Here is a 15,272-nt window from a genome sequence, read left to right as displayed (position 1 = left end):
CTGGCTTATATCTATCAACGTAAACAAAAAGCTACTAGAATAATTTTCTATTACTGGCTTGAGTAAGCAAGAAAACACAGAATACTGTCCTCGAAGAACCCAAGGGCAGCCTGATAAGTGCCAAAGGGTCATACATTGTCCATGATGGGCCACACAGTGTGAGCCAGGGTACTATTTTAAAATAATAAATATAATTTTTAATTGCCTGCTTGAGCCGTTGCATATTCCATTCAACGCTTTGCTCTGTGCGCTTTTTTCCGAAATTGCCCACAAAATCTTTTTGCACAGATCACTTGCAGGAAGCAGCTAGAAGCATAGTAAAAAGATTAAAAACAACAAAAGCACAGTCTCTGCTCAGCACAATAATGCTTTCTTATTGCACATTGTTCCAAAGATTTTTACTCAAGCGTGCATGTGTAATTATAGTACAAAGAAAATCCCATAAAAGGCACACGTGAAGGACGGAACAGTGGCAATTCACGCTGCAAAGGCGGAAAGAGCGCAGCTTGTAGTGTGTAGCATGTAGCTTCCTAGTGATTGTTATAATAATATATGACATTAGTGGGCTGTATGTCTGATTGAGACTCCCCGAGCTGTGTGTTCTGAGGGAGGAGGAGGAGGAAGAGCAGCAGTAGCAGAAGGAGGAGGAAGGAGAGGGAGAGAGAGAGAGTGGCACTGAGAAATCCTCATACTCTCTCGGCATTTGACCCCACACCAAACTCCAGCACCCACGTCTCCCTGTCTGCTCTTCACCCACACTTGAGGGGCAGCATGGATCTCAAAGAAGGGGATGTGGTAGACAAGGGCACCTCTGCCAGCGGGGTGGTGGTACAAGTCAGAGAGAAGAAGGGACCCTTGAGAGCTGCCATCCCTTATATGCCATTCCCAGTGGCTGTCATCTGCCTTTTTCTCAATACTTTTGTGCCAGGGCTGGGTAAGTGTCTTGTCCCTTTAAATCTAGCAGCTGGTGGGTGAAAGGTTTTGGGACTGGCATGCTTGATTCTCTCCATCTTAGGCAACCATCTCTAGAAAGTTTGTTCTGCCCTCCGGTTGAGTCTTTGGCTGTGCCGCTAGGGGGGAACCACCAGTCTCAGCATGCTATTTGCAACTGTCATGCCCTGAATACAAGATTGTCATTTAAAGAGGGTAATAGAGACAGCTGTCCAGGGCAGATGACTAGAGATGTGATATCACATTGAGAAATATCTACAAATGCCTTTGAGGTCTGTACATGAGGCTAACAAGTGGGTCCAATACTCGCAATTTTTTTCCACTGTGTTGAAAAATGTGCAGAAGCATTGTAGAGGCATGCAATATCCATAACTGCATATTATTTCTATTTTATTAGTGCTCTTTTAGGGTTTGGTGTTATTAGAAATTGTGTCCAGGATATAAAATAAGCTTATTACATCTCTTTCTGAACCTCTTAGGCACTGTAAGTCCCAGTGTGCCTTCACCACTGATTAGCTTGCGTGTGAATGCATAGTTCTCAGTCTTGGTTATGCTGGGGCTTGTGGTCCAACAACAGCTACAGGTTGCCTTTGCCAGCTATGATGAAATAAAACACAGGCAACACCAAGAAATCTATCTAGTCTTCTGATTTCATATGCAGAGAGATGTGTTTTTTCAGGCGTGTTCAAGTTCATTTATTTCCAAGCTCCCAAATTTTGGTTAAGACAGCGGAAGCAGTTATAGTGACGTGTAACTTGGACAAAACAGATTTCACTCTTTATCCATTTGACACAGACAGACCAAAGAAAAGTGATTGGTAATTGGTTGCACTTTATAGATTGGTCTTTGTGTACTTTTTAAGGCTGTATATCTGATTCTGCTAGAGGCTTGTTTCAAGTTTTTTTCCACTAACAGAAGGTGAATATTTGATGTTCTTAATAAATAGATCGTCTTATATTGATTCATCCAGGATGGAATTAGACCGATTTTCATATTTATATTCTGAGATTGCCGAGGATGAAAGGGTAATGTTCTAGGAAAATAAAACAAAAGGAATCAGTGGTGGGTCTAACCTGTAGCTATTAATAACGTAATCTCCTTCTCCAACGAGAACGGTTGGGAGTACAGCATTGCCTAAGGTGACCAAAGAAAATATATGAAAGGAAGAACAATTTTTGGTAACTGGTTGGATTGGGCAGAATTTATCTCATGTCTGCAGGTGCCTTTAAAGGTTAAGGGAGACTTGTGATGACCCTTACCCAATCTGATGAGGACAAAATTTGCAGATCAAGAGATCTCAAGGGAAATAGTGATTGGATAGAATGAAAACCCTGTCCGGTTGTTTCTCCAAAGATAAGTCAGTACTGGAAGGGGATGCATATACACTACACTACCAAAAGTATTGGGACGCCTGCCTTTACATGCACATGAACTTTAATGGCATCCTAGTCTTAGAATGTAGGATTCAATGTTGAGTTGGCCCACCTGTTGCAGCTATAACAGGTTCGACTCTTCTGGGAAGGCTGTCAACAAAGTTTATGAGTGTATCTATGGGAAAGTTTGACTATTCTTCCAGAAGCGCATTTTAATGGCATCCTAGTCTTAGTATGTAGGATTCAATGTTGAGTTCGCCCACCTGTTGCAGCTATAACAGGTTCGACTCTTCTGGGAAGGCTGTTCACAAAATTTATGAGTGTGTCTATGAGAAAGTTTGACCATTCTTCCAGAAGCGCATTTGTGAGGTCTGGCACTGGTGTTGGACGAGAAGGCTTGATTCGCAGTCTCTGCTCTAATCCATCCCAAAGGTGTTCTATCGGGTCGAGATCAGGTCTCTGTGCAAGCCAGTCGAGTTCCTCCACCCCAAACTCGCTCATTCATGTCTTTATGGACCTTGCTTTGTGCACTGGTCCAAATCATTTGGTACTGAAAGCAAAGAAACAAAAAAGGGGCGCACCGACCTAGCGCATTATCCTCAATAGAAGGCTTTATTGAAGTAACATTAAAGAATGGCTACTCACAGACGTAGATAAAATAAATCATATCAAGCTCAATTGCTCAAACGTCCGGGTGTAGTCCATACAATCGTTCATAACTGATGAGTTGACGGCTGACGCGTTTCGAGGCCCAGCCTCTTCCTCAGAGCCACTCAGAGTGGCTCTGAGGAAGAGGCTGGGCCTCGAAACGCGTCAGCCGTCAACTCATCAGTTATGAACGATTGTATGGACTACACCCGGACGTTTGAGCAATTGAGCTTGATATGATTTATTTTATCTACGTCTGTGAGTAGCCATTCTTTAATGTTACTTCAATAAAGCCTTCTATTGAGGATAATGCGCTAGGTCGGTGCGCCCCTTTTTTGTTTCTTTGCTTTCAGTACCGGTGGACTACCCCAGTCCGTTATGGGCAGCAAGACCTAAGCCATCTAAGAAGCCAGTTGTGAGTCCCGGGAGGAGTGTGGTCGAGGGGCCTGGATACCAAGCGCAGGAGGAGGGTGGTCACACCTTATTGTTTTTTGGACCAAATCATTTGGTGGAGGGGGATTATAGTGTGGGGTTGTTTTCCAGGGGTTAGGCTTGGCCCCTTAGTTCCAGTGAAGGGAACTCCTAAGGCATCAGCATACCAAGACATTTGGAACAATTTAATGCTTCCAACTTTGTGGGAATAGTTTAACTAAAGAAAATGCCTCAATTCCCCCATGCACACACTCCATGTGGATTGGCGAATCCCTCCCACTGTGGTTTTGTATTCTGACAACAGGGAGCCTTCCTCGCCATCAGAATTTAATGATCTGTGTTGCTGGCTATAGCCAGCGGCATTGATCGTTTGGTAAAAAAAGGGTCAGTCCACACAAACCTAAGATTTCTGTGTTTGGTGAATCCTGGAGAAATAAACCACCTGACAGTATCTTCTATCTCCTTTGTACTATATAGCTAAGTTCTAAGCGTTGGGAGCAAATATAGGCATGCAAGGGCACACCTTAATCAAATTGTGTGCATTAGCATTATCGCTCTGTGTGACCGCGCGGAGATCAATGTGCCAAGGTCCTATATATATGTAGACACACACATGCATGTGTGTTTGAACTTTGGGGTGCATACCCTAATGCACACAACTATGGGAGCAAAGCATCTGTACACCCCTCTCCAGCTGTATGTTAGATTTTATGTGGTAGTCGGGGGGGGTACCCTATTTTTGCTACTTTCTGGCCGCCAGTGTGAACGAGTACCCATTACCCATTACAAGGGGTTCCATCCCTGCTGGATATTATATTTTATATTATGGAGAATGTAAAAGAAGGAGATGGAAAACACAAAGTTAGGCAGGAACCCCCAAAACTCCCAGGTAGACAGGAACAAGTCAGGATTTATAGCAAGGAGATCTCACTGTTGGAGCATCGAATACATATAACAAGGCAAGGGACTGATGCTTTATATGATACTACTTTTTAGTGGATGCTTTATCCAACATTTATAGAAAATCCCTACAGTCAGTATACATTTCTCTTTTCTTTTTCATACATCGAACTGAAATTATTGCATGAATATGTGAGTCTTGCAGGATAATAAGTGAATGACTAGTCCAACCACTGAAAAATGAAGGCGATTACACATAAATTGAAACCGGTGGAAGGGGGGGGGGGGGCTGAAGAGTAAGCAGGATTGGAAATCTTGATTCCATGGCATGTCATTATATTCACGCAACTGTTGGCTGAAAAAAATCAGACAATACAGACATTCACAGTTAAAAGGAATAGGTGATCTGACCTTGTTCTGCACAATGCAAAATTAAAATTAGGCTTTGATATGCAACCCTTTTTAGATAAAGAGAACCTGTCAAAAACCTAAAAAACATTGCAGACAAGAGCACAGAAAAATCAGGTCTTTTTTTTTTTTTTTTTTATAATTTTTTTGTGGGCTTTGACAAGTTTTTACAAGGACCATACATTGCATATATCAAGCAGTTCCAAGGGTAGCCACCCACGGCACTCTATGTTTGAGGAAAAAGCCCAGATGCTCACCCACAAGGTAATTCATACTAATCCAAAACTTGTATAGAGGCACTCACAGGTCTTGAGAAAGATGGACTGAGCTTCATCGAAAGGTTGAGAATAAAATGCTGCTGTTTTGATCTATCTCCTCTGCAAGACCCAATTATTGCCTCTATACTAGTTTTGGATTTGCACATCTCAAACATAGGGATTTGCTAAAACTGGAGAGTGCAAAATCTGGTGCAGCTGTGCATGATCAGCTTCTAACTTCAGCTTGTTCAAAAAGGCTTTGACAAAAAAGCCTGGAAGCTGATTGGTTTCTATACAGAGTTGCACCAGATTTGACACTTCCCAGTTTTAGTAAATCAACCCCATAGTGTCTGACTGAATCGGGAGATACACACAGTTGAACATATAAAGGTCGCAAGAGCACCTTTTACATTTCAAATTCTTAAGTGCTCTGTGCCATGTTATCTAGGTTGGGGACAGTCAACAACAACCTATCATAAGATTGATACAAAAATGGAACACCAAAAGTATATAAACAAGTTTACAAAAAAAGAACAAATGAGAAAAAACCACAAAACAGGTGACAATGTATGCCATTTGCCAGGAACCATAAGTAATGGTTATAGGAAATACTATTAGAAAGCATATTGTAAAGACAGTATGGGTGTGCTCTATGCCACAATCAGCAACTTTATCTTTAGATACAGGTGAAAATGCTATAAAGAGGTTTCGTACTTCTAGTACCTAAAGTATAATCTGTGATTTCTCAAGAGTAATACATTCTTTCCGCCCATGTATACCTAAATTTTTGTTTTTGGCAGTGTGGACTTAGCGCTCAGCTTCTATTATATTATCCACCCCCCTCTTCCAGTCCAAAAGAGTGGGACAAGCATTTTGTTTCCAAAATCAGATATTTAGCTGCGTTAAGTGCGGGGTCACACTGTTCTTAAAAAGACTTAAAGTGGTTGTAAACCCTCACATATACCCAGTGAAGCGAACAGCCTCAGATGATACACAGAGATTAAACAAATCTCCCTACACAAGTTTTACTTGTGTATGTGCTGTCTTTAGCTTTCTATACTGTTTAGAATGTGCACGTCCTGATAGAATTTTCTCTTCCTGATTCACCTGTGGGAGGGAAGTTTGGCCATACACTATGAGACAGCTGATTGGAGGAAGGGCACACATCCCCTCTCCACATAGGCAGAAACAGGAAGAGCTGTGCTGTGAAAAGACTAGTTCTCTGCTAATCAATTTATAACATCCACCCCGTCACAAAATTCAGCGTGGTTTTAACTCAGTTGAGGAAGACTTTGTCAGTTGTCATGCTGATAACAAAAGAATGGAGCAGGAGAAAGCTAAGGGACTTAGGGATTTGAAGAGAGATAAGGAAACACTACAGAAAGATGTGCCCAGGTCAAATTTCATGAATCGTATAGTTATCATTCTTGTAATTCTCAATGAACTACCAGGGCGCTGGAGTTGTAAAGGCAGAAAGTTATTTATCTTAATGAAGTCTATGCATTAAGATATTAAGCCTTCTGTGTGTAGCAGCCGCCCCAGCAACCCCTAAAACTTACCTGAGCCCCATCTCTGTCCAGCGATGTCTACAATTCCCTCTGTCTGCCTGGGACACTCCCTCATGATACTTGGCTGAGACACAGCAGCGCTGCCATTGGGTCCATGGTTGTCAATCAAAGTCAGTTAGCCAATCATGGGAGAGAGGGGGTGGGGCCGAACAGCAGCTCCATGTCTGAATAGACACACGGAGCTGCAGATCAGCTTGGATGCCCCCATAGCAAGCTGCTTGCTGTGGGGGCACTCGACAAAAGGGAGGGACCAGGAGAGCCGAAGAGGGACCCGAGAAGGGGAGGATCCAGGCTGCCCTGTGCAAGTTAAAGTTTATACATGTGGAAAAGAAGCTGTATCATGACCTGAATTTTATGCACAGAGACTCAAGTGGTGAGAGATCTTATATTGCTCATATTTCAGGGGTCACTTTACAGGTAGGGTCGATCCATAGGGGAGGCCCACAAAGAACACCTTAGAATATCTAGGGGCAGTAACCTTCAAGTAGGAGCCAACTTAGCACAATTAGTGTTCCCATCCATCCCCCCATCTGAAAAAAGTGTAAGTCCTCACCTGGTGGAAACCAGGAGAAGCCCTAATGGAGACAAAGGAGAAGTCTTTGGGGCTAAGTCACCGTTGACATTCAGTTCATCCCATGCAGTCAAACTTGTTAGCTTGAGTGGGGATGTCCAGATAGAGAGCCCTCTGTGTGTAGCCTAATCCAAGGGGCACCAGTAAGGTTTCTTCCGACCATAGTCTTTTCTAACAGCACCCATAGTTTATCTGCAGAGTTATGATGCCAATTTACCATGGAATTGCTTCATAGTAAAAGGCTATGACCGGGAACCCTAGCTCGCCATCCACCTTCTGTCTGCGTAATATTGTGTATGCTAGTTTGGCGTTTTTCCTTTGCCAAACAAATGCCAAACAAATGTCCTTCTCAGACATCTGAAGAAGACTTGAGGAACAGTGATAGGAATAGTATTCATTTAAATGATGGAATAGTCATTTTAATTACTTTTACCCTTCCTAACTAGGTGATGAAGAGGCCCTGCCATGTCTGAAGGTCTGTATTCACTCTGTCAAGGCGGTGCCATAATTGAGGTCATACACATACTTAAAGTCTGGGGACATGTGGATACCCAAGTATGGAAGGGACTCCATTTGCCAGACAAATGGATAAGATTGGCACAGGAAAGAAGATAACGACCCATGGTGATGTTAATTGGTGAAATTTCGGCTTTCAGCATAATTCAATTTAAAATTGGACAGTTGCCCAAATCTTTTTAACTCAGACATTAGAACTAGGAGAGTGGTGATCAGCTGGTCAATATAGAATAGGACATTGTCCGTATTTGCAGATAGTCTTTTGAGCCTGTTTGAATGTCCCAAATGTTCCCATTGCTTCTGACCTTTTATAAGAAGGGTCCAAAAAGCAGTGCAAAGAGCAAGGGGGGCAGCAGACACACTTGTAGGGTCCCATTACTAATAGAAAAGGGCCTGGACAATATATCATTCACTTTCACCCGTGCCTCAGGTTGGTGATAGAGGCATAAGATCCAACTCAGCATCCATTCCCCCAGGCTAAATATTGATGTTTCTTCCATATACATCCAGTTCCCCTGCCAAAGGTCTTTTTGGCATCAGTAGAGTATTAAATAGGGAGCTTTCTCGGGTCCATGCACCACCCAATGTGGAGCATTAAGGGCTATTGATATTATCATGTACTTCTCCACCCACCATGAAGCGAGTTTGATCAGGGTGAACGACTGATGTTACATGGTCTTGTAGTTACACGGATAAAAGTATAGAAAACATTTTAGTGTCCATATTTAATAGGGAGATGGGGCTATAATTTGAATCAAAAAAGGCATCTTACTGTTATTTGAGCTAGTAAAGCCTCTTTGGGTAAGGGGTTTATGTCAATGTCAGCATTAAAGTATTGGCACATTTTCTACCACAACATATGTTAGATTTTAATCATTTTGTTTGGCAAAAATATCAGGTCCCTGGCTTTTACCCGAGGGAAGGCCAGAGATGACCGTACTCAGTTATAGTTCAGAAATATTGCGTTCCAAGCACTTACAATTTGGTTAGAGAGTTGTGGAAGAGCTGTCTCTTGTAAGTAAACCTTTATGTCAGGCATACTCAACCCATGGCCCACAGAGCCGTCTGACGTGGCCCACGACTTCAAACCTATGGCAGCCAACACAGCCTCCTTCGGGTGCTCTCTGCTCTATTGAATGATTGCGTGTCCACACAGAAACAGGGAGAGGAGCCTTTAGCCGAGTGGATTACATCTAGTGCATCCATACAGGGGTTCTGAAGTTGGATTCTCACAGTTGTGTGATGAGCTTGGTGTCATTCCGGGAGCATGTGAGTGCATTATGTGTCATTTTATCTTTGCTTAAAGTGGTAGTAAATGGCAGGTGGTTAAAAAAAAAAAACAATTCCCTGAAAGGCAGTCATAATGTCTTAGTATGCATCGCATACTAGCACATCATGATAGACTTACCATAAAACGAACCCCCCTACCGGCCGCAATGTCACAGCTGAGGCGGCTGACATCTTACCCTTGTCTTCCTTCCAGGTTTGCAGCCTCTGGCTACGGGAGTAGCCAGGGTGCAATGACGTCACTCCGGCGCATGCCGCTGGAGCCACCGTTTACGGCATAGGCTCTGAACGTCTTTTTTATAAGCTTACCTGTAAGTACAAGTGGTGTAACAGAGTTTACTACCACTTTAAAAAATAAGTTTATTGCACTACTAGGGCATGTGCTTCCCTGGTCTATTTTTTCTGTTTAGATTGTCCACAGTCCTTGTTTTGGTAATTCAAGGGAGGGCTGCAAAGACCCTGATGTAGTGAAGGTTCAGGTTGCCACATTGGTTCGGAGCTTTTTTGGCTGGTGGCATCTTGAGTGTGAGGGTGGGATTAATTGTAATGCGGTTAATAAAAAATGTTATTGTGATTATACAGTGGTTAACATCCAATGGGGATTGGTCCCATAGAAAATAATGATCCTGACTTTGTTTAAAATTATGCTATTCAAAATAAGAAATTCTAAATTCTGAACAATTTTATTTTATTGTGGCCAGTGACCGGTTACCAAATCACTTTAGTGGCCCATGCTCTTCAAAAGGTTGAGCACCCCTGGCTTTATGTGACGCCTCCATTGGGTGTCAGTCAGAGAAGAAGCAGAAGCTGGAAGGTGAAATATGAAAGTATAGAATTTCTGAAACTCTCGGGCAGTAGTAGAAGCATCTAACACAGATTAGTCGCGCACCAACAGCCTATGGACATGGCATGAGTTTGTTGTTTTCTTAATGCCTTAGTTAAAAACCGGCCACAAGTATTTCTATCTTCATAAAACCGTTGTGCATAATACCAAAGCTTATCCCTCATTTTCCTTTCCAGGTATTGTCCTAGAGTGACCCGCAAAGTGGCCAATGGATCAAATTGACTCTTATGTTTCTGTTCCAAAGTGTGGATCTTATCTATAGGATCCGACAATTCCTTTGACTTCTCTTTTTAATTCTTGAATTGTGAGCAATCAGATTAATGCTTTATGTCCCTCCCACACTGCCTGTGCCAATACTTCCTCAGGGGTGGCTCACGCCCCTAACGATGTCAGACGTTGCTTTGGGCAGTGCCTAAGGTGACGTCATAATGCACAGCGGCCGGCCGCGGGCTGGAAGAAATACATAGTGGATGTTACAAGCGCTGCAGCTTACCGACTATTGATGCTGGTTTGTTTTTAATGGAATGTGAGTGCAGTTCTTTATCTTAATATATTATATTTTAAGGATTTATTGTACTATGAGCTTTTATATCTTACATGCTCCTGATATATAGGAGTGAAGCTGGAGTGAAGCTGGAGGCAGTTGCTGGATTGCACCACTTACTGTGGCCATGTTTAGGGTTTATCCCTAAAGTGCTTTTGGCTCCTGTAAGAATCCAACCTCACTCCTGTCTCTAATGGATTTCTGGGAGCATTTTTTTGGAGTTTTGAAACACCTCCTGACTTCTTGTGCACTTTTACAAGCCCTGACTGTTACTGGACTGATTTATTTTTGTTGTTATTTTATATGTGTATATTTTATAGAACACATTGCTTCACATACAGTATTCTTGTGAACAGCACTGCACATTATAGATTGATGTTTGCTGAAGGTCGTGTATCCTTTACCTTGTGCTATCTGCTTTTTAGTGTTTTATTTTTAAATTTTTATATATTTATTGATATATCATCAATCTAAGCACGGAATTGTTCACTGTATATTTTGTCTTTCATGCTGTGGGACTGCACTGGAATAGCTGCCCAACGCAGACCCACCACATGTGCATTAAATGTATTAAATCCAGTCACTAAAATATTGTATAAGCTTTAAAATGATAATTCAATTCCAAAAGTCGTTTTTAATATGTTTTAATTGCAGCTTTCTTTATCCACTTGGCTACTGGGCACTTTTACCTGTCGCACGTTGAATTTCGTGGTCATGCAACATTGTAACCAAATACAATTTTTAATATTTTTTTTTAGACATATAGAGCTTTATTTTGGTGGTATTTAGTGAACTGGGTTTTTTATGTTTGCTAAACAAACGAAAAATTACAGGAAATTAAAAAAAAAAAAAAAAAAAAAAAAAGTTTTCTTATTATCTGTTTTGTAAATCAGTAATTGTTCTACTTCACTGATGTGCGCTGATGAGGCTGCACTGATGGGCACTGATAGGCTGAACTGATGGGCACTGATAGACTACACTGATGGGCACTGATTAGGCAGCACTGATGGGAACTGATGAGGCGGTTTTGATAGGGAGGCACTGATGGACACTGATTAAGGCAGCTTTGATAGGGAGGCACTGATGAGGCTGCACTGATAGGTGTCACTGATGGGCACTGATAGGCAGCAATGATGGGCATGGATAGGCGGCACTAATGGGCACTGACAGGCAGCACTGATGGGTACTGACTAGCATCACTGATTGGCACTGTCTGGCAGCACTGGTGGGCACTAATTGGCAGCACTGGTGGGCACTGTTGGGGCTGCACTGATCATCAGGGCACTGATTATCAGTGCCCTGATTATCAGTGAATATCAGTGTAGATGTCTCCTTTGTGTATTTGCCATTTATCGTCTCTCTTGTCCTCACTCTCTGTCAGTGTGAGGAGAGGAATGCCGATAACTGGCAAATCCTGTTTACACTGTGATCAGCTGTGATTGGACACAGCTGATCAAGTGATAAAGAGCCGCTATGATTGGCTCTTTACAATGACCTGTGATCAGCTGTGTCTCACGGACACGCGATCATAGATGCCTGCAGATGCCCACTGCAGGGGGCGTGTGAGAAGCGCGATCATAGGAGAACGTTTTATGAGGCCCACCTAGCAATATGCGACCGCGCTGTAGCCATCATTCGGCTATAGCAGGGTCGTGAAGTGGTTAAAATAATGCCTAATAATCCTACAATGAAGGTCCTTGTTCAGGCTCTTTCTGTTATAAGGTGACAGCCCTGTTCCCTTGTCTTTTAGTTGTCACCTCCTGTGTTGTCACCTGCTCCTTCATTGTCACCTTGGCCATTTAAACATGTTACACAGGCATGACACAGCATTTTCACCATCAGGAAACCCACCCTGAGAAATGCCATGCAGTGTGAGTGCCTAGAGGCAGAAAGCTGGAGATCATCAGTACTGAGATAAAAAAGAGTGAAAAAATGGCAAATGTTCATAATACAAAGCGCTTTAGCAAACCAAATGTCATTTATTTAGGGCTCTTTACACAGTCAATTGCAGTCCAATGTAAGTGCAGTCCAATATAAGTGCAGTACGAACCTATATGCCAGAAAAATGAATGTATTTTAATGAGCCTAGTTTTAAAAAAGTTACAGCATGTTGCATTTTTGTTCATGTAAACATACTGGACCATATGTGAATATACCACAAATGCATGTAAAAAAAAAATAATGCTTAAAGGACACACTGCAATTTCAATGAAAACACATTAAAACATGTAAATGTGCATGTTCACACTGAATGCAGATCATTTTGTGTGAATGAGCCATTAGGGATTACATTGAGGCTTGGTTTCCACTTACAGGTGTGACTGACGCAGGTGCGATTCCGCCCTTTCCCGCACGTCACCTGCAGACCAGCCCATTCATTTAATTGAGCTGCCCTAGGAGCAGAAAAGAGGTGGCTCAGCGCCACAACGCGTTTCTGTGTGTGCAGGTAAAGCGGGCAATTTTCCGTGCATGTTCCTGACACGCATAGATGTGAATCTAGCCTTACCCTAATACTGTGTTTCAGGCAAAGTTTGCCATATGTCATTTGTATTTTACATACTATACTGAATTTTTGTTGTGATTTTTTTGCAGGTATTTTATACCAGGTTTTATGTAAACCATTAACAAAGAAAGTAACAAATGGGTGGGGCCTTTCTTTCAATAAGTGTATCTGTGTGTTAATACTCCATTGCTATTGGTAGATCTGATGTAACCAGTGATCACAGCTGGACACAAGGCACAGTCTACAGTCTATCACAAGTCTTCCCGCTGCCACATTGTGTCTATAAATGGAATTATTCAGCGCTGGGATTTAATAGAATTTGCACAGTAACAGCAGGGTCAGGCTGCTGGTTATGTGACTGGGGGGTAAAGGATTCTCACTAGTGGAATTCAGGTCACTCTTTCTTTATGAAAGGAAAAAAAATATATGTATGCCTGTAGTACAAAGGGAGAGCAGAAACTGCAGAACCTCTTCACGAGCACATAAGGAAAAAACACATTTTATGAAGCAGCATTATAACATTGTTTCCTTCTGTTCACAGAGGGACAAGGTGATGTGCACAGAAAAGACTCATTATATTAAATCTGAACTCCAGAATTCTTTTCAGTCTTGCACAGTTGTACAGTCTCCTCTCCTGTATTGAATTTGCTTACTCTGATTTCACTGCACACTGTGAGCTTCATACAGTGTGCATTAGAACCTGTAGCAAGTCAGGGCCAACCTCATTTGCTGGCTAGAGAGCATCCACCATCACCTAGCTGCTTCCTCTGACTAATGCCCTGTACACACTATCAGATTATCTGAAGACTTTTGTCTGCAGACTTACCAAAACCATATAATATGAGGTCAAACCTAAACACTTTCAATTTGTATGCAATCCGGCAGGCCCTTGCACTACATAGAAAAGGTAAATCTGAAGACAAAAGTCTGCAGATAATCTGATAGTGTGTACAGGGCATTACGATAGAAACTGAAACACCGCTCCAGGTGATCTGATCAAAAGACTGAAGGTCAGGTGTCAGTCCAGTCCATGAACTGGATACACACTGAACAATTTTCTTTCAATTTTTTTCCTTAACCACTTTACCACCAGAGGATTTTGCTGTCTTCCGTCCAGGCCACTTTTTGCGATTCGGCGCTGTGCGAATTTAACTGACAATTGCGCGGTCGTGCGACGCCGTACCCAAACGAAATTTACGTCCTTTTTTTCCCACAAACAGAGCTTTCTTTTGGTGGTATTTGATCACCTGTGCGATTTTTACTTTTTGCGCTATAAACAAAAAAAGAGCGTTTATTTTGAAAAAATAACAATATTTTTCACATTTTTTTATATGAAATTCCCCCCCAAAAAAATGTAAAAATCAATTTTTTTTTTAATTTTTGGCCAATTTGTTTTCTGCTACCTATGTTTGGTAAAAAAAATCACGATAAGCGTATTTTGATTGGTTTGCGCAAAAGTTATTGCTTTTACTAACTACGGGAAAGATTTCTGTCATTTTTGGTGTTTTTTTTTAACGCGTAATGGCGGCGATCTGCGATTTTTTTTGCAGGACTGCGACATTGCGGCGGACAGATTGGACCCTTGACTGACATTTTTGACACTTTTGGGGGTACCAGTGACATTACTACAGTAATCAGTGCTATATATATGCACTGTTACTGTAAAAATGACACTGGCAGTGAAGGGGTTAATTTTATTGGAGAGGGAGGGGTTAATGTATGCCTGGTGCTTACTGACGTGTGGGGGGGGGAGGTGACTGTGTGAGACAGGGACAGATCGGATGTCCAGCTATGCTGAACACTCCGATCTGTCACTCCCTGTCACTATGGAGATCCGCCCGCTGTGTTTACACACAGTGGGCGGATCTCCAGACTCGATCCCCAACGATCGGGTAAGAGCAGCGGCGATCGCCGCTGCTCCTCCCCTGGCCCGACTCCCGCTGTGAATAAAAACAGCGGGAGCGCGCCTCCGGCGGCGCGCGAGCGCCGCCTACAGGGGGAGGAGTCCAGCGACGTAGGTCTACGTCGCTGGACGGGATCGTGGCAAAGTGCCGCGGTAGCCTCCATGTGAGCGGAGGTAAAGTGGTTAAAGGCCCGTACATACGATAAGAAAATTGGAAAATTTCGTCTGATGATTTTTGCACTGTTAGTATGGTGCTTTCGACTACCAATTACGAATTTTCACATGACAAAAGCTGAATGTTTATGGTACGTGAACACAACGTCCAATTTTCGATTAATCAGTACAGTTTTCATTAGCGATTGTCCAATATCGGTTTTTCGTTGCCGATACAGATACCGATATTTTGGCCAATGCATACCGGTATCGGCTGATATGCGCCAATATTTTCGTACATTTAAAAAAAGTTTTTTTTTTTTTTTTTATTTGACAGCTACTCTTGTGGAGGGATCTGGGGGTCTAAAAGACCCCAAACCCCTCCTCTGCACTTAAAAGCATTCAAAAAGCCAA

At 42.4% G+C, this 15,272-nt stretch overlaps 1 protein-coding gene across 1 annotated transcript in view; it reads left to right on the top strand.

The window, feature by feature from the left end:
- Positions 1-508: 508 nt before the first annotated feature.
- Positions 509-15,272, top strand: part of STUM (stum, mechanosensory transduction mediator homolog) — a 159,448-nt gene continuing 144,684 nt past the window's right edge. Inside the window, exon 1 of the mRNA XM_082252140.1 lies at positions 509-934. Coding sequence (XP_082108266.1) covers positions 772-934 — 163 coding nt within the window. The 5' untranslated portion in view covers positions 509-771. The remainder of the gene's footprint in view (positions 935-15,272) is intronic.

The sequence above is a fragment of the Pelophylax lessonae genome (genome assembly GCF_965119305.1).
Source record: "Pelophylax lessonae genome assembly, chromosome: 3".
Lineage (NCBI taxonomy): Eukaryota > Metazoa > Chordata > Amphibia > Anura > Ranidae > Pelophylax > Pelophylax lessonae.
The sequence above is the reverse complement of the archived record's forward strand: the minus strand, read 5'-3'. Positions and strand labels throughout refer to the sequence as shown.